A 19,010-nucleotide genomic window follows, 5' to 3' on the forward strand; every position below is an offset into this window, starting at 1 on the left:
AGATTTAAACAGAAATATATAGTGCAATAAATTTATTCACATATCTTCTCTGTTAACAAAACATTTAAAGAAAAATTGTCAAAATACTTGCCCCTCTGTCAGAGGACAATAGGAAAGATGCAAACCTAGGTGAATCAAATTTCATGGGAAAGGGAGTGTATTAGTCAGGGTTCTCTAGAGAAACAGAAACAACAGCAGATATCTGTAAATATGAAATTTTATAAAAGTGTCTCATTCAACTGTGGGGATGCAAGAGTCTAAAATCCTTAGGGCAGGCTGCAAAGCTGGCAACCCTGATGAAGGTCCCTGACAAACTCCACAGGAGAGGCTGGCTGAAGAAAAGGTGAAAACTCTCTTTGACTAATTGGATTAAATCCAACTATTTGGATTATCTCCTTGTAGAAGACACACCCTTAATTGATCAGAGATGTAATTGGCCACAGCTGCAATCAACTGACTGATGATTTAATAATTCAGCCGTTTGTTTTATCAGCCAGCCATGAAATATCCTTGTAGCTAATGGTTAGGCCAGTGCTTGCCTGACCAGACACCATCACCTGGCCAATTCATTCAAGGTCATTAACCTTGACACCTGAACCTAACCATCATATGGGGATAGTTCAAGTATTGCAGGTGTTCACATTAAGAAACTAAGCATATAACAAATTATGGCATAATTTCAGAAGAGAAGGTTTTGCCCCTGCATTTTACCCAGAGATTTCAAACTCAATAGTGGAGACTTTCTGCTATTTTGAGTGAAAGGCTGATGTTTAAATATAAATAATGATTTGAACGTTAAATTATTCCAGAAAACATCCAGGGTTTAACTGTGACTGAACTTGTCCATGGCTGTATAGTCTTTGCCAAGTTCCAATCCAATTGGGGGCTTTGGGGCAAGTGTCACAAAGTATCCCTGTCTTGGTATCACCACCTGTAAAATGGGGACACATGTATAATGATCACAGCATTGGTAGAGAATGGGCTTGAGAAAAAAAGCAAAGAATTTTATGACATGTAAAAGCAGTGGAGAAAAATTAATTCAATTTTCCTTGAGCTAACATTTGTTGACCCTCTACTTGGGGCTGGACTCTGAGGTTTCAGGATGAATGAAATACGGTCTCAACCCTCAGTGAGTAGCTCAGGGACTTGTTAGAGAGACAGACACGTGAAGAGGTGAATTATGAAACAACGTGGTGGGGTGAGGTCTAAATGAGAAGAATACCTAAACACTTTGGAATCATAGAGAACTGCCAACAAAGTCACACTTCATGAGGGGATGTTGGCAGTGGATCGAAAGAATTAAAGAGATTTCTTTTCACCCTGTGGGACGCTGGCTTCTGGGATTGCTACCTCCCCACCATATTGACTAAGTCCCTCTCTGGGCTGGTCACTGTGCCAGGATTGGTGATGCTGAGAAGAATAAGCCACCTCTGCCTTCCGGTTCAGTTAAGAGGCAAAAACCGATGCGTAAACAAATCACTGCAATGCAATGGGGTAAGTGATATAATTGGGTCAGAAAAGGAGATTTCATCTTTTGATTCAAGGATTACTACCCGCAGTTGGGGAGCTGGGTTTATTATTGTGCACAACTACGCCCACCACCAATCTTCTTACCAAAAAATGCTGGCTCCCTTACATATTTAATTAATATTTTAATTAAGCTTCATCTCTTCCCCATGCTAACATCTCCCCATTTGTAAAGCTGCTTATTTCCAAATCACTTTTGTTCCTTCTGGCATGAGAAAAGCAGTTTAATGCTATGCTTTTACTTCTTTTAAATCCTAACCTGCTTATATTTTTCACTGATTAAAGCAATACTATGATTCATGGTGTGGGGGTGGAGAGAAAGGGACACAATAGGTGAATGATGGATGTTTGTTCTTTTTAGAAGTGTGTCAAGCAGAGCAGTATGTTTTATGCAAGTGCATGTATGTGTGTGTGTGCAACTTGTAACCCAGTTCTCAAAATAAAAATAAATCACATATGGTGCATGACTTTTCTGTAAACCTACAAGTTCTCTAATAAAAAAAATAATAATAATAATAATAAATGAATTACATAATGACATAAGATTTCAAAAATGGAACTATTCCATAAGGTTGATAAATAAACCAGCCACTCTTTATGTGTGTGATATATATTGAAACCTCAGGCACTCTCCTAGTGATAATAAAAAGCAATTGTTCAAAGAGCATCTGACTATTAGTTTTCAACTTTTAAAAAAATAACATTTAGCTAAAATAAATTTAGATTAAAATGCTAGTGATCAATGAAAGGGAGGGGTAAGGGGTATGGTATGTATGAATTTTTTTCTGTTGTCTTTTTATTTCTTTTTCTGAATTGATGCAAATGTTCTAAGAAATGATCATGATGATGAATATGCAACTATGTGACAATATTATGAATTACTGATTATATATGTAGAATGGAATGATCATAAATTAAGATCATAAAATTAAGAACATAATTGTGTTTGTTTGTTGCTATATTTTTTTAAAAATAAATAAAAAAATAAATTATAGAAAAATAAAAATAACGTTTAGAGACAATAGGCCCCTGAAAGATGTTATAAAACTTAAGTGAGGACCGGTGATGTGCTCCCCACTGAAGGCAGCAAAAGCTCATTCGGAGACCTCTGAGTCACCCAGCATACCCTGTCCTGGGAAGGGAGCCAGGCCAGAATCAGTGCTGATTGTGCATCACTGTCCACCTCATCACCACTGGCATCCTGGAAGGATGCTCCAGGCCAGCCTTCCTCCTGGAAGAAGCCGAAACTTGCTGTAGTTAAGACTGGGAAAACTCTTGGCCATCTCCTCCCTGAAAATTCTCCAGTAAGAAGCCAGACCACAGCCTTTGTGATGTAGAGTGAACGGAACCAGGGTGGCTCGCCCTTTCTCTCTTTCACATCTGCAGACTCATTCCAAAGATCATCATCAAGCATAATGGGGTTACTTCTCCTTTGGAAATACTGTCCTAGAAGGATGGACAAAGAGACTTAAAAAACAAAAGCCAACAGCCCATTGAAATCGTATGGGTGGAGAGTCTGTGACATGATGCTGATTGTCCAGTTTTCTGTCCTTTGGGAAGGGAAAGTTGTATGGTGGCAATTACATTTTCACAAATACGCTCAATAAAGAAAGTCCACAGAGCCTCACAGTGGTATGATTTTTGTTATTTTCACTAAAACAGATGCTTACAAAAATTCTCTCCCTCCGGGTGGTGCTGCGTAGTACTAGCTTTGTATGGAAGTGTCTATTGTTTCGTAGTAAAAGCACAGCTTTTTAGAAACTAGGGTGCTGAGCCGATCTGAAAGGTTTTTCTCTTTATATTTAGGAAATTAGGCTCACTTAAAAACATACAGAGTAGGGTCAGTCTCTTGTCATATGTTTATGACAACAGTCTCCTATCTTGAATTTTCTTGCCTTTTTAAATTTCAGTAGTTATATGATAGGCAATACACATTTTTTGTTCTTTATTTAATCAAGGTGACATAAACGTTTGAAAGAAAATAGGAGTTAACATGATTTTAAAAAGACATACTTTTTTTAAAGTGAGGAGGCATTGTCTAAAACAATAAGGAAAATGGTCAACATACATATCAGTAAGTATATTGATCTGATAAGACATAGAGTCTTTGTCATGTAGGCAGAGGTAATACACATTTGAGAAATTATTTATCCAACTTTAAAATTTGAAAACTGTACTTGGTACCTATCTGTTATACCAAGTCTGCTTCTAGGAACGAGCCAAAGAAGCTAACATCAAAGCTCCATTATAAGAAGAGAAGGAAATTTAGGAGTGAATTGAAGGCAAGAAGAAAAAAGAGAGCTATAGCAAAAATGTAAGATAATGGCATCCTTTGAGCAGAAATCTTAGCGCCATGCTTTCTTGACAAAAAGGAAACATAAAACAGACCTTGGTGAAATATAAAGCCTTTTTTTCTTTTCTGGGGGTAGGGGGGAACAACATTCTAAATAAGAAACTATTTAGAAATATAAGAAACTATCCCAATAAGAACACTTCCACTTAGCAAACTAGGATATCATTGATTGTATGTCAGGATTTGAACAACTTTTATGCATGCTGATCAACTCAACAGTAGTCAAAAATCAATCTGTTTTGAATTAACAAACAAGAAGTGAAACTTTGGGGGGACGTTTCTTTGCTGGGAGACATAGGCACCCCTGGCACTGAAAAACATGAGCGTCAGAGTCAAGAAGATTCAGGAATTCACTGGGAGATTCTTATATTTTATTGATTTTAATGACCTTTGATATCAAACCCTTACCTTATAACACATTAACATTTAAATGCTATTCTTATCCCCAGTGCTACCAGTGGTTGAAAGAGAGAATTGTAAGTGAAGAAGGGAGAAAACAGCAAAACAAGCTAAAGGACCTTTCCCCAATTGCCGAGCGTCTGGGATGCACACTACCTCAGCTCGCTGTTGGTAAGAAAACTACTAAGGAGAGGGATAAAAAATCCCTCGGCTGTGATCACAGGAAATACAGTTTTTATTGTTGATCTACACCTCTATCATGATAAAATGTCTATTGCAAGGGCAGACTGATCTCTGTAACATAAACTCTGGTTAATATTATATAAAGCAAGTTTTACATGGATCCCTGAAATTTTCTACACACTAAGACACTTTTCTTACCTCCAAGCCTCCCAGCCCTTACGGAATCATTAAAACAAGAACATCTGAGTGAAAACACGTGCTCACCTGAACTCTCTGGTGACATCTTTTACTTCTGGCTCACCTTTCCACTCCCTGGTGAAGCTAAACCAGGGTTGGTGAGAGGCTGAGAAACAGGGCTGTGACCAAAGCCCAAAACTACTGCCACACAGACAGTATAAGGGGGCAGAGAACTGTCCCCTTATACCTTCTTTGGGGACCATTAAAATTGCTCTTCTGACTTGTGGAGTCCCCGAAGTGTCATGATCCCTGGTAGCAATTGAAAACCACGGGCACCAACACTGCTCAACAGAAATATAACGCAAGCCACATATATAATATTTAATTTTCTAATGGCCATATTAAAAAAAAGAAATAGTCAAATTAATTTTAATAACACACTGTAATATATCATATCCAAAATATTATCATCTGATCATGTAATGAATATAAAAAGTTATTAATGTGATATTTTTACACTCTTTTTTCCCTACTAAGTCTTCAGGATCCAGGGTGCACTTTATACCTAGAGGACATCTGAGCTCAGACTAGCCACATCCTAGGTGTTCAATGGCTACATGGGGCCAGTACCTACCGAATGGGACACCAGAGCATTTAGACTTTCACGTCCCTTCCCGGGGGATATTTGCCAGGTTCTGTGCTTAGCACATCATGCTCATGGTCTCATTTAATCCTCAAAGTGGCCTTCGGAGGTATATGCTATTACTAGCCTTTTTTAATAAAGAATATGCTATTATTACACACTACTTTACAAATGAAGAAACTGAAGGTTAAGAGAATTCATGTGCAGCTTTAAGAAAGGAATAAAATGGATGCAGATTCTAGGGGGAAAATGCTAAGGATTAAGAAGTAGCAGGAACTGGGAAAAATCATTTACAGTCACCCAATGAGATAAAAAGCAATAAATAAGTTCTGTGCAAATAAAAAAATGTAATAGGATATTTGTTGGATGCTTGACACTTCTGAGGCTGGTAGGTAGAGAGATTGTAGTGCAGTTAACTATCCTAAGATGTTAATGTCATATACCTAAGCATATGAATGACAATGGCTTTGTTTCCTTAAAAAAAAAAAATCAGAGAATAAAATTAAAGTGATTAGTTAGCATCCTTACAGCTTTAACAAGCATAGTAAAAAGTATTAGTTATTTGACCACTGAGTTACTTAACTTGATCATTAATTTTCTCATCTGTAAAATGGGTATAATAACACATATTTTATAAGCTTGCTGAATAAAGGAAAATTATATCTGTAAAGCAAAAAGTAGGTGCTTAGTAAGTAGTAGCGATGATGATGATGGTGTTGATGATGATGATGATGATGATGATGTTTTCACCTGAGATCTGAAGCTCTGCCAGCTCCTAGCTGTGGCACACAGTGAGTGACATGAACATGCAGCAACACGTTTTCTGCACGGTCATAGTACCATTTTAGGGAGTAACATGAACTCAAGTCCTGAATTCAGTTCTGAAAGGGATGAAAGAACATTCTTTCTCTACAGAGGAAATCTTTATAAAGTTTAGACTTGCACTGGATACCAAACATACATGAAAGACCTTCTTTACAGAAATGAGTTTAAATTAGAACATACTTTTTTTTCTCCTTTTCTCTGTGCCCTGAAATGTCTTCTTCCTGCCTTTTTTTAATCCCCCTTTAAAAACACATGATTTGCTTTTAACCACAGAACTCACAGAACCAAAAGGAAAATTATTTCTGGGCATATTACCTCTGATCTGCTGGAAAGGGGTGAGCTGGAGGGGGTAATCCCCCCAGCAAGAAACAAACTACTTGAATCCAACTGTGTGCTGGCTCCCCAAGAAGCATACCTACACAGGAGCCAACATCCACACCTTGCTTGTAAAGAGGCATTCTGGATGTGCCTGCCAGTAGCAGTCTGCACCCCTACTGCTTGATTAGATAGGCTCATTCTCCAGACTCATCTGCAGGTGCTACCCACAGTTGGTGAGCTCTGCCTAGTGGGTTCTCCTATGCCCAGCCGCCTTGTCGGGGCATTCGCTATTGCAGACATCAGACAGTTTATGGGCAGTAATTTACCCATTTACCCAGCACCTCTTTCCGCTCAGAACTCCCACTAGGGCCAAAAAGAGTTCCAAGTGCAAAGCAGGAAATAACACAGTCCCAAAAAAAGAAAGAGAGCCCTGGATCATTTGGCCTGTTGCCTTTATAGAGCATTATTTTGCCCAGGTGGAAAGATTTATTAAATGCCATAAAAGGCCTAACAGTTGAAACACAGTTAACAGTTTGAAAGTATCAGTTGACATTTGAGCATTCAGCAAATAGGATGAGAAGTTGTCTCATGGGCTTCCATTAATCATCCATGCCAATTCTTATCCAACAAAGATTTAATAAGTGCCTACTATGTGCCAGACGTTGGGCTAGGTGCTGGTATCCAACTGCAAATAGGGCATAGCTCAGAGCCTGGTGGGCAGATCAAGAAAATAAACAGAATTTTATTATAATTTGGTAGTAAAATATTTGAGAAAAACTCAAGGGAGCAGAGAATAGGGCAGCCATCCAAGCCTGTGATTCAGGGAAGGATTTTAGGAGAAGACAATACCCCTGCTGCATCTCAAGTGATGAGTAAACATTAGTAAGGCAAAGGAAAGGAGGAGGCAAGAGGATATTCCAAGCAAAATCCTGGGAAAATGTTTTCAGAGAAGAAAAACAGCATGATATATTTGGGGTTGGGAAGGATCTCCAAGCAGTTCGGTGCTTCTGCAGTACAAAGTTTGAGGTAGGGAGCGACAAGATATGAAGCTTGAGAGGTAGGCAATAAGGTAAGAAGTGCCAGGGTAAGAAATGAGGGCTTCATTTTATAAGAAACAATTATGTCAAGGACACTTTGCAGAATTTGGGGGCAGTGAAATGACATGATCAGATTTGTGTTTGGAGAGACTGCTGCTAGAAAGCTGGATTTGCAGGGAACAATCCAGGTGGCAAAACCAGTTAGGTTAAAAAGAAGAGGGCCTGAATGGGGGCAGTGGTGACAAGAGATGGAGAAGAACCAAAACAGTGATTCCCCGACTCCACACAATGGAATACTATTCAGCAATAAAAAGATATGAAATAGTGATGCCTACTGCACATATACATGGACGAACCTCACAAACATTATGTTGAGTGAAAAGAAGCCACAAGAGACCACGTGTTGTATAATTCTGTTTGGATGAAACGTCCAGAAAAGGCAAATCTACAAACAGAACCTAGAAAAGCGGTTGCCTGAGGGTGGGATCAGTGATTAGCTGTAAATAGGCAGGAGGGATCTTACTGGGGTGATGGAAATGTTCTAGTAGTAGATTAAAAATTGCACACTTGATAAATTTGGTAAAAATTATGGAATTGTACAGTGAAATGGGTAAAATTTTTGGTCCATAAATTAAATCTTAGTAAAGTTGTTTAAAAAAAAAAAAAAAGACCATATTCCCTGGATCAGCAGCATCAGCATAACCTAGGAGTGTCTCAGAAATGCCAGTTCTCAGGCCCCAGCCCTAGACTTTCTGAATTGGAAACTCTGGATGCTTCTCTAAGCCCTCCAGGTGATTCTGATGCATGCTAAAGTTTGAGAACCACTGAATTGAGAAATTAATTTTAGGAGAGATAATCAACTAGGTTTGGCTATTAAAAGGGGATGTAGGATTAGAAAACAACTACCCCTAAGTGTAAATTCCCAGGTTTCTAGATAAGGAGGCTAAGTTGCTGGAGGTACCACTAAATGAGACTGAGCATGCAAGGGGGACAGGCCTAATAATAGGAAGTTTGCAGTGCTGTGAGACACCCAGCTCCAATGTCCAGCAAGCCATGCATCTATGAACCTGGAGGAAAATCTAGCCCTGGGCAGCTAAGGATGACACTGTAACACAGAGTTTTCTGGTGACGTTGGCTTTAGGGGCAAGTAAGAAGGTGACTGGGGTATGAGGAAGGAGTGAAAGGTAGTCTAAACTACCTTTCAGTTTAGGAAGGTAGGGGCAGTATTGAGGAAAGTAGGATGATCAAAGGAAGCTTATTTTAGAATGGAAAAGATTTGAGCATGTTTTATTAAAGAGAGGAAGAGAATAGTAAGAGATTTAAAATCCAGGAGACAGAGGGGAATCACTATTTCATCCATTCATCCACTAATAGAATGAGTTAAAAAAAAAAAAAAGCAGGAAGAGATGGATAAAGGGCAGAAGTAGAGTTTGGGGTTGGGCAGAAGACAAACACACCATCCTCTCAAACTGGAGGATTGATGTAGATACTTGCGTAGGTAGGAGAGTGGGAAATGAAGGAATATCTCATCTAGTGGGCTTTACCTTCTGCATAAAGTAGGAGGCAGAGTCATCTGCTCAGAGTGACAGGGTAGTGGTTGAATAGGGGGTTTAAGGAGAAGGGTGGAGGTTATAAAGTCATTTCAGAAAAAGAAGGGAGGTTACCAAGGGCAGAAAGTTTGCCAGGTTGCATTGAGAGCTCGGTGGGTGGTAAGGGTGGGGGTAGGGAGGAGTGGGGGAGTGGGGAGATGTGAATCTGTAGAGACACTTAAGGGGCCGCATCATTCTCCAGCACACTCAGCTGCCCTTCTGTAAGAGCAGAAAACACAGATAGGGTCTTGATGACGATTTGCTAGAGACACAGAAACTGAGGAATGAGAGGGTTGAAAGTTGTTGAGCGATTAATTTAGATAGTCAACCACAAGCTAGAGCTCTTATTAGTTTGAAAGGGAGGGCAAGATAGGGTTGAGAGGTGGGTGGAAAATAAGGAACCAGTTATCCAGAGTCTACAAGGTCTCTACACAACAAATGGAGGAGCCGTGAGAGCCTGATTAGAATGAAGATAGGAGACTGTGGACCAAAGTAGAAATGGATTAAGATGTCTGCTGTTGAGAAGCTGTTAGATGTTTTCAGGAACAAGAATGTGTTCCTGGGGTGGATAGCTGGAATCGATGCCCCAGACTTTGGGGCAAGGTAAAAGGTAGAAGAGCCCTGAGCTCGCAGTTCAAAAGCACAGATTCTGTCAAATCCTCTACACCCCAGGGGATGCTGGTGAGCTTTCTAATCCTCAAGTGCACTGTTGATCTCCCCCAAACAAATTAATAAATCTTAACTGCAACGATGATAGCTATAGCTGGTGTTTATAATTAGAGACAATCAATAATCAAAAGTGTTTCTGACATCTGACTCAGTGTTCTTGCTTCCCAGCCTGGTGCCTGAGAAACGAGGGTGTGAGTTCTGTACTCCTGGGATCATCTACTCCTGAGCAGCTCATTGAAAACCTTGGTGCCATTCAGGCAAGTACTACAGCCCTTTCTCACACTCCAGGGAATTTCTTGGCCTAGAAAGGTGTCCCCCAGGCAGTTTTCCGTCTCTCCCAGCCTCTGTGCCTCAGTGTATCACAGCTTCTGAGTTGCATGAAAGCCCCAAACACAGGAACAGGCTGCCTGATGTGGAGTGGGAAGGTGTCGTGGAGGGGAATGTTCTGGTTTGCGAGCTACCGGAATGCAACACACCAGAGACGGATTGGCTTTTAATAAAAGGGGATTTATTTTGTTGGTTCTTCAGAGCAAAGGCAGCTAACTTTCCACTGAGGTTCTTTCTTACGTGGAAGGCACAAGATGGTCTCTGCTGGTCTTCTCTCCAGGCCCCTGGGTTCCAACAACTTTCCCCCGGGGTGACTTCTTTCTGCATCTCCAAAGGCCTGGGCTGAGCTGCTAGTGCTGAGATGAGGAATGCCGAGCTGCTTAGACTGTGCTACATTGCGTTCTCTCTTTTAAGCACAAGCCAATTAAGTTAAACGTCACTCATTGCAGCAGACACGCCTCCTAGCCGACTGCGGATGTAATTAGCAACAGATGAGATTCACCTACCATTGGCTCATGTCCACAGCAACAGAACTAGGTGCTTTCACCTGGCCAAGTTGACAACTGAACCTAACTACCACAGGGAAGCAAGGCAAAAGAAACAGACAGAACACTTTTTCAGGACATGGATCCAGGGGTGTCCCCCACTTATGAACACATTGTGTTCCCAAAGCTCATTTCTTAAAATGGTTTGGTCTATGGGACAGTACATTCCAAGACCCAAGCCGTGTTACATTGCATTCCCAGCAAAACCACAAACCTGCTTAATGACCTGCTTGAAATGTAACATTCATAGGACAATTTAAGTGTATCAATCATTTGTTCCTTCCACAAACATTTATTGCTAACTTACAGTGGGCCAGCCCCTCCACTCTACTCTCACAGCCCTGTGTTCCACCCCCCATCACAGCACTTATAATAATGTATATAATTGTCTTCTCCCCTGCTAGGCTGTAAGCTCCCTGAGGTCAGAGACCTAGGTCATTCTTGCTTCTCCACTGATTTTCACAGTTCCTATCATACTATATGGCCCTCAGTCAGTACTCAAGAAAAATTGGTTGAATGAATGAACAAATGGATTATTGTGTCGCACATTAAAAGAAATGGGATCAAAATTCTATTTTGGACTTCGGGGATCACTTCTTCCTAGCAGCAAATTCAGGAGCACCCATTCCTACTCCCTCCCAGTTAACCAGTTAAGAAGTGCCCTGCCAGAGGCCCTAGCATTAAATGCAGCCTGCAGCAGTTGTCCGGGAGGCTGTTTGGGCAGGTAGGAGGGGAGGTAGGAGAAAGAACAGTTCATGGGAGTTCTAAGGAGACGGTGGGGGTTGGTTTCTGTTGTGAACATCCCTCCCCCACAAAAGGTCACATCTCACTCCTGAGCCTGAGGGCTGCAAGAATGAGTCCACCACTACCTGCTGAGCACAGTCAACGTTTCCGTTTTCCTCTTCTCTCATTGGTGAACAGAACTATCTTACAGCTTCTCCCCATCCGCCCGCCCTAAAACAAGCACACCGCCCAGTTACCTCTCCCAAAAGGAAACAGACCGGGGGTGGGGGGTGGGGAGCAAACTTGATGAAACGTAAATGTTTCAAAACCTTTTTGAGAAAGGGCTCAGATGATACTCTAAGCCAGTTACTTGCTGGTTCACCTCCTTTGTTTTCTCGGCCCGGCCCGTTTTTAATCCGTCACAGATTGTCTCATCAAGAGCCTGAGGCCTCCTCGGCAGCCTCCCTTCCCGCTCTGGCCACTCCATCAGGCAGGCCACAGACACGTGACGCTTGCCCTGGTTTTATTTCCCCTTTCTCCCTTGTCCATAGCTTGGATGGTAATAAATTCTTAAATGAGAGTTGGTTTTTGATGATTTACAGTGCAGGGGAAAGAGGTAGTAATTGTTTTATCCCCAGTTGATGACAAAATGATTCTTGATATCTTATTTATTTAAAAAAAGCAGCAGCAACCCAGAATATCCTGGGGACCACATGGTGCAGAGACCTTCCCTACCGCGTTTCTCTCCTGGCAGCCGTGAGATCATTTCTGGCTCTCTGTTTTTAAGAACCTGCCCAGCACAATTCCTTTTCAGTTCTGCTGGGTTCCTTGGCCTGCATAGGGCAGGCTCCCTTTTTTGACTGTTTCCCCCACCTTCTCTTATTTTCACTTATGCTCTGGAAAGAGATAAAGGCTGTACAGTGATGATGACAGAGTGGAGGGCCAGATTGTACACAAAGTACTGAAATCCAATCCAACAATCTCAATTCCACTGATATTTATTGGGAATTTTATGTCTGGCACCATGCTAGGCAGTGGGAGTACGGAGACAGGAAGGAACAGGGGATCCTGCTCTCAGAAAACTCATGGGCTCACTGAGAAAGAATGCTTTTTAAAAACCTATCCATTAATTCACTCAGCAGATCTCTACTGAGAGCCTACTATGTACTAAGTACTGGGGACACCGATGCACAAGAATGATACTGTCCAACCTTTAAGCTTACATTTCAGTGGGAGGCACCTAGTTTTAAAAGCATATAATTATAATATATAGTTATATAAATTATAATTTCAGGTTGTGAAAAGTGCTGTTAAGCTTACAACATGTTAAGCATGTTGTAATAGACTAATCAAAAGATGGGTGGGCCTACTTAAAAAAATAGCCTTGCAAAAGGCCCCTCTGGGATGATGTTTTGGCTGAGGTCTGGAAGATGAGGAGATAGCATGTGGAGTCCAGGAAAGAACATTCTGAGCAAAGGGAAGGACTGTGCAAAGGCCCCCAAAATTTGGCTTTTTCCAGGAACTGCCAGGTCAGTGTGGCCAAAGTGTAATGAGCAAAAGGGACAGCAGATATGCTGAAGTGGAGAGGCAGACAGGGGCCAGATCTCACAGGGTACTATAGGGCTCAGAGCTTTAATCCTACATGCTACAGGTAAACTTTGGAGGGTTTTAAGAAAAGGAGGAGGGCAGGCCACGGTGGCTCAGCAGGCAGGAATGCTTGCCTGTGATGCCAGAGGACCTGGGTTCGATTCCTGGTGCCTGACCATGTTAAAAAAAAAAAAAATTAAAAAAAAAAAAGAAAAGGAGGAACCTGCTCCTCCATAAATTTTTAAACATTACCCTGGCTGCTGAAGAAGGAAGGGCAGTAGTTGTTCAGGCAACAGATGATGTGCCTTGATTGGGGGGGTGGGGGGGTGGCTGTGGAGATGGAGAGAAGGGAATAAATTCCATAGGCTTTGCATAGACAACATGACTGGCTGATTGGCTGAACATGGAACATGAGGAAGAGGTTAAGAATTAAGGATTTCTATCATGCTAATACAAGGTGATCACTGCCATCCAGGGGGAGTTCATACTGACTGGGGATGATATAAAGAAGTAACTCCTAGGCTAAGCTTTAAAGGCTGTGGGAGTTAAGCCAACCCAGGTAGTCAAAGAACAGGAAAGGGGATACATTTCTGAGGAAAACTGATTTAGTTATCTTCCCAAAGCATATCTTCACTGGCAAGGGCTCTGGATGATCAAAGGATGGGGCTTTCCCACTCAAAGGCTAAGAAAAAAGGCACGTTATCCCATGTCCCAGCTACCAAAGGGACTTACCACCCCTTCCCCTTTTATGACCCCCAGCACTGAAGATCCCACCCTAGGCAAGCTGTGATTGACCCCCACCCCCGATGTGATGAAATGGAGACAGGGCTAGGGTCTCAGGCTTTGGTGGGACTGGCTGCAGCCAAAAAGGAGGGAAATCATGAAGTTCCAGCAGTTGTAAGGAAAGCAAACTTCTAGTGGGTCCCAGATGAGAGCTGCTCTAAGGGATGGAATGTGCCTAAGGCATGTATAAATTGGAGCTGGCATACACAAATCAGAGCCTCGAAAGATGGGCAGAAAGCAGGGAGAAGACACCATAGCTGCAGGCAGTCCACCATCGCCTGCAACAATCCCTCTACTTCCACCTAAAAGGTGAAGATAATTGCCTTTCCACCTCCCCCCTTTCAGCCTTAAAACCGTTCTGAAGCTCCCTATTGCCTACTCAGAAAAGTGCAGGCTCGGAAGAGAAGCCAAACCCTTCACAACCTGGACCCAACCTTCCCAGACTCATCTCCCCCAGCCAGTCCTTTTCCTGTACCCTGATCTCTAGCCACCAAGAACTATCTGAATTCAAACTTACATGGTGGTTCTCTGCCTGCCGTGTCCGCCACCCCAGCCTGGAAAAATCCTACTCCATCCTCAAGGTCCAGATCAATAGTAACCCACTCCTATGAGGACTTCCCAACAGCCAGTGGGCTTATACCTCTCCTGCCCCAGCAAAACTAGCCAGCCCTCCCCTCGCTCCACCTTTCATGGCACAATGGTTCCAAGCTGGTAGGTTGTGGGATATTTGTTCAATTTGAAGTGGCATAAACTTTTAAAATTATTTGCCAGTAAAAAGAAATATATTGGGCAAATTCACATAAAATTCTGCATGTATGGATTTTCTTAAAAACCTGGCCTATAATCCCCACAGGGTAACAACTGATTGATTAGCAGATATTTTTAGGCAGAGGCAGAGCATCTCCAGTGGACCAGTCTCACCTACCCATTTAACTTATTATCTGCTTGACCCCAGCTTTTAAGTTTGCAGCTCCTGGTACTCTCCCATCGTCCCATAATCATAAATACAACATTCATGGTTTGAGCGATTAAAAAGTTTATTGCTGCTGTAATTTGCATTTAACTGAGGGAAGCTAAGCACCTTTCCAATTGTTTACTGACCATTTGTATTTTTTCTGAGAACTATGTTTGTGTCCTTTGACCAACTTTCTACTAGGTGAACAATAACTTTTAAATGATTTGTGAAGAGCTCTTTATATACAGAGGAAATGAGTACTTTATCATATATTTTGGAAATGTTTTTGTCTTTTATTTACAGTATTTTTAATGGAAAAATTTTTAATTATGTAGTCAATTTTTCCTCTACGGTTTCTGGCTTTTGGATCTTTGGTAGAGGATTCCCTAAATTCAGGATATATATTCATGTTTTATTTGAGTATTTTCGTGATTTCATTATTTTATGGTTAGATCTCTGTACTATATGCGATTTATTTTAGTGTAATGAAGAATATTTCTCCCTCACATGGGTAACCAAACTATAGTTTAGACACAAAACTTTCAACAAATTTATAGATTTGTGTCTCATTGTTGCAGTCTCACTTTAAATAACGTATTAGTTCTTTAGAACCTCTCTAAAGATTCCAAAGCTGGTGGGGAAACATGCTTCTCTAGCTTCAGATAGGAAAGCATTAACCAAAACCAGAGTTTCCCAGACTGAGCAGCTCTAAAATCCTACCAAATCCTAGGGCTCCACTTGAGTGGAGACAAGGTCACCTTGGCCAACATGGACTGCTGTAAAGGAAGGGTGAGGTTGAAACCTCAAAATGGGTTGTCAAAATTGTATTTCACCAGTCTCCACAGCAGGTCAGGTTATTCCATGGAGAAAGTCTGCCATTTTTCCTGTCTTTATGGTATAATGGGTACCCTGGGCCCACATTTCACAATAAATGCAAGTCCTGGATATCTTATCCTTTCCCACTGCTTCAATTAGCATGTCCGTGCTCTTAAGCTACACAGCTGCATTCCCAGCTGTCTAGAAGTCATTTCTTCCCACAAGTACCATAAACTCTGCACATCCTACTGAAAACTTCTTAATCCCCAAACTGCTTCTCATTTGGGTTCCAATCTCAGTAATCTATACCAACATCCTTCGAGTCACTCCATCTTGAAACTACCATTACACTCCAGAATTTCTCAGATGAATCTCCTTTTCTATTCCCACCACCACTATCCTAGTCAAGGCCTTATTGTCTCTGGTTTGGATTGCAAAGAATTTCTAACAATGTGTCTTCACTCAATCTCCTCCAACTCTTTTTTCACACTACCTTCCAGTATCTGGTGGAGTCAATTCCCAGCTCAGAAGTCCTCAAATTTCCCCACTGCCTATAAAATAAAGTCCCAACTCCATAAAATGACATTCAAGGTCTTCTTCACTCTTTACTCTAATTTCCCTTTTCCCTATTGCTACCACCCCCACAGCTCCACAACTCACTTTATACTTTTATTACTCCATTTCACTGAGCTTTTCACTTGTTCATGCTATTCTATCTACCTGGAATCACTTACTAAACCCTGGTTCTCCTTTATCAGAGTTCTGACCACCAGTCAGAATGAATCACTCCTTAAGTCTCTAGACCTGTGCTGTCCAGTATGGTAGCTATTAGTCACTCAGGTGCTTGAAAAGTAACTAGTCTTGAGATGTGCTGTAGGTGTACAGTGCACATCGAATTAAAAGATTCAGAACAGAAAATAATGTAAAATACCTTAATTTTTTATATTGATTACATGTTGAAATGGCAATTTTGGGGATAAAATGGATTAAATAAAATATATTTAAGAGTAATTTCACCTGTTCCATTTGACTACTATTAATATGGCTACTAGGAAATTTAGAATTATATATGTGGCTCATATACTTCTATTGGACAGTACTGCTCTAGGTATTCTTTATTTCTATGAACCTTCCCTTATGCTTTATGTCTACATTTATTTATTCAACAAGTAATTAATGAATGAGGCACTGGGGATATAGTGGTGAACAAAACAAGATCCCTGACTTCAAGGAGCTTACAGTCTGGAGGAGTTCACGATCCAGTTGTGGTTTAGAATTAGATACAAGTCTAGATGACCTTGCCTTAATGTTAAGCACAAAGAACAAATAATCAACAGTACTAACCCCATCCTTTATACTTCTCCTAATCTCAGGTTCTCCCAAAGGTGACATCACATGTGGTAAATGAGATTGATAACATATTGCGCAACAAGCCCTACAGCAAAAAGGACTACAGATCATAAGACAACGCATGAGCCACAGGAGCTGCATGGTTGAAACGGCTATCTGAACCTAGTACAGAATGGTGTTACTAGCCAGTCTTCTGAATCACTTAGCAGCCTGCACAAACCTCTAGTGTCCCCAGATTCTCTGGGGTATCTGCTGTCGCTACCACAGTGCACCTGAATTAAGCGCACATCTGAAAACTCAAACCAAGAAAATCCATCTATTTTCTTATCTTGGACTGGAGTCACCTATTCCTGCATTGCTCTGTTCACCTCATGCTTATGCAATGTAAAATATATAGGAGGAAAAGATGTTACTACCTTCAGGTATTTGGTAATTTAAGAAGGCTGTACAGATGTATTTTTTTCAAATGAACACAATCCACAGATGCAATGTGGAGGTACAATAAACAAAAACTGAAACAGAATAGAATATCTTGCTTGGGAAAATAAGCAGAAACTATTTGCTTTTCTTCTTTTTCTATTTTTACACTCACGTTAAGCAAGAATTTTGTTTCACTTACTCAATAGCACTAAAATTCCTAGGTATTTGCTTTTGTTACCTTTTAAATATGCACTGTTGCTTGGCCCCAAGAATGGCCCTGTAAAACTATTCCAGGTATCTGTTAAGATTCCATTAATGCTATGTCCATTTACATGTAGAGATGGTAAAAGGATGAATATCCCAATCTTAAACTAATGATGTTACAGGTTTACACTGCAAGGGAAACTTAGCTTTAAATAAAATGTAGAGTGATGTATGTGCAACAACTACACATTTTTTACTATACTTTATTAAAAGCTGCTTTATACTTTTGACTGCTTGTAGGTAGTTTCTGCAAGTTTAAACATTTGAGCCTTAAAATCAAATTTACACATGCTAAGTTTTGCAAGTAAACCTGTAAAGCACCCAGAAAGGCAAATGTTTGCTTTTTAATTAGCACTGTGATTTTACAATATGCTTGGTATTTCTGAGGAGCCATTAACATGAAAGTGAATGATGGGCTTTGTGAAAAATGCTGTCACTACTCAGCATGTGCCAGGTGAAATAACTTGCCCCATGAAAGGCAAACAGTAAAGAATTCCTAATTCTATAATCACATCATATGCATTAAACTATCTGCATGAAAGCTCTTTGCATGGATTAACAGGGCTTTATAGCCTTGTGCTCAAAATCTAAGGTATATCTATCCCTGCCACTATTGACTACCTATCCTAATGAATCTTGAACTTGAGAAGAATTGTGAGAATGTATTGTGCCTGCTTTTATCTGTAAGAAAAGAGAATATGTGGGCTTTTCCTCTTTTTTCTTGGGGTCAGGGGTTCGTTTTTGTTTTGGGGTGAGGAGGGGAATTAGGCCCTTTAATTTTGTTTGGATACCCTGAGGATTGTACAAAGTTCTAATTTAATTTTCAGGCTGGCAGGTTCCCCCGTATGGAAATTGCTTTGAGATTTATAGAATATACTATCAGCCTAAAATGCTATTTTCTGCCATCGATTCCCAGATATATATTTCAGTTCAATTCTAAATCTTAACATGTTAGTGTGCAACAAATTTTCTTTTTGATTACCCTACCTGTATTCTATAGGGAAACGGTTTATTTCGTTTAGTTCAAGAGTATCAGATTACTAATGGAAAAGAATAATTCTTAAATTCTTTAATGTGTATTCTATCCAGTGTAACTACTGTATGTATATATGAGCTGAGGTACAGTCTAATTGACACTGCAATTTATCTTATTTATGTGCTTGGAGTAATAAAGCAGTTTGCATTTAATCTCACAACTAGAGTTTTTATGTGAACTTTTACTATCAGGCATAAAACATGTATGTATGACTGTAAAACAACATCTAAATATTATGTTGGCAGGTAAACTGCACTAAATGATACCTAACAGAAACGGAGGTGATAAAAAAATTGAGACAAATTGCGTTAGAACTTTTTTCCCTCTTCCAATGGAAAAAATAAGTTACTGAATATATACTTTCTCATTGGGTTTATTAGAAATGCTTTGCACTAAGGTCAAAGTTTCTCAAACTCATGTAAAAGAACCAATAAATCAAAACCTAACAAATATTATTACTTAGCCCTGGGAAAATTCAATTTTT

The 19,010-nt window shown here is 40.5% G+C and overlaps 1 protein-coding gene across 2 annotated transcripts in view; it reads left to right on the forward strand.

The window, feature by feature from the left end:
• The window catches only part of KCNAB1 (potassium voltage-gated channel subfamily A regulatory beta subunit 1), a 443,831-nt gene extending 425,145 nt beyond the window's left edge, over positions 1-18,686 (forward strand). For both annotated transcript variants that reach the window (XM_077160853.1, XM_077160854.1), the window contains exons 12-14: positions 4,330-4,450; positions 9,889-9,977; positions 16,830-18,686. In XM_077160853.1, the coding sequence (XP_077016968.1) occupies positions 4,330-4,450; positions 9,889-9,977; positions 16,830-16,919 (300 nt within the window). In that variant the 3' untranslated portion in view covers positions 16,920-18,686. The remainder of the gene's footprint in view (positions 1-4,329; positions 4,451-9,888; positions 9,978-16,829) is intronic.
• Positions 18,687-19,010: the final 324 nt, after the last annotated feature.

This window comes from Tamandua tetradactyla, chromosome 5 (genome assembly GCF_023851605.1).
Source record: "Tamandua tetradactyla isolate mTamTet1 chromosome 5, mTamTet1.pri, whole genome shotgun sequence".
Taxonomy (NCBI): domain Eukaryota; kingdom Metazoa; phylum Chordata; class Mammalia; order Pilosa; family Myrmecophagidae; genus Tamandua; species Tamandua tetradactyla.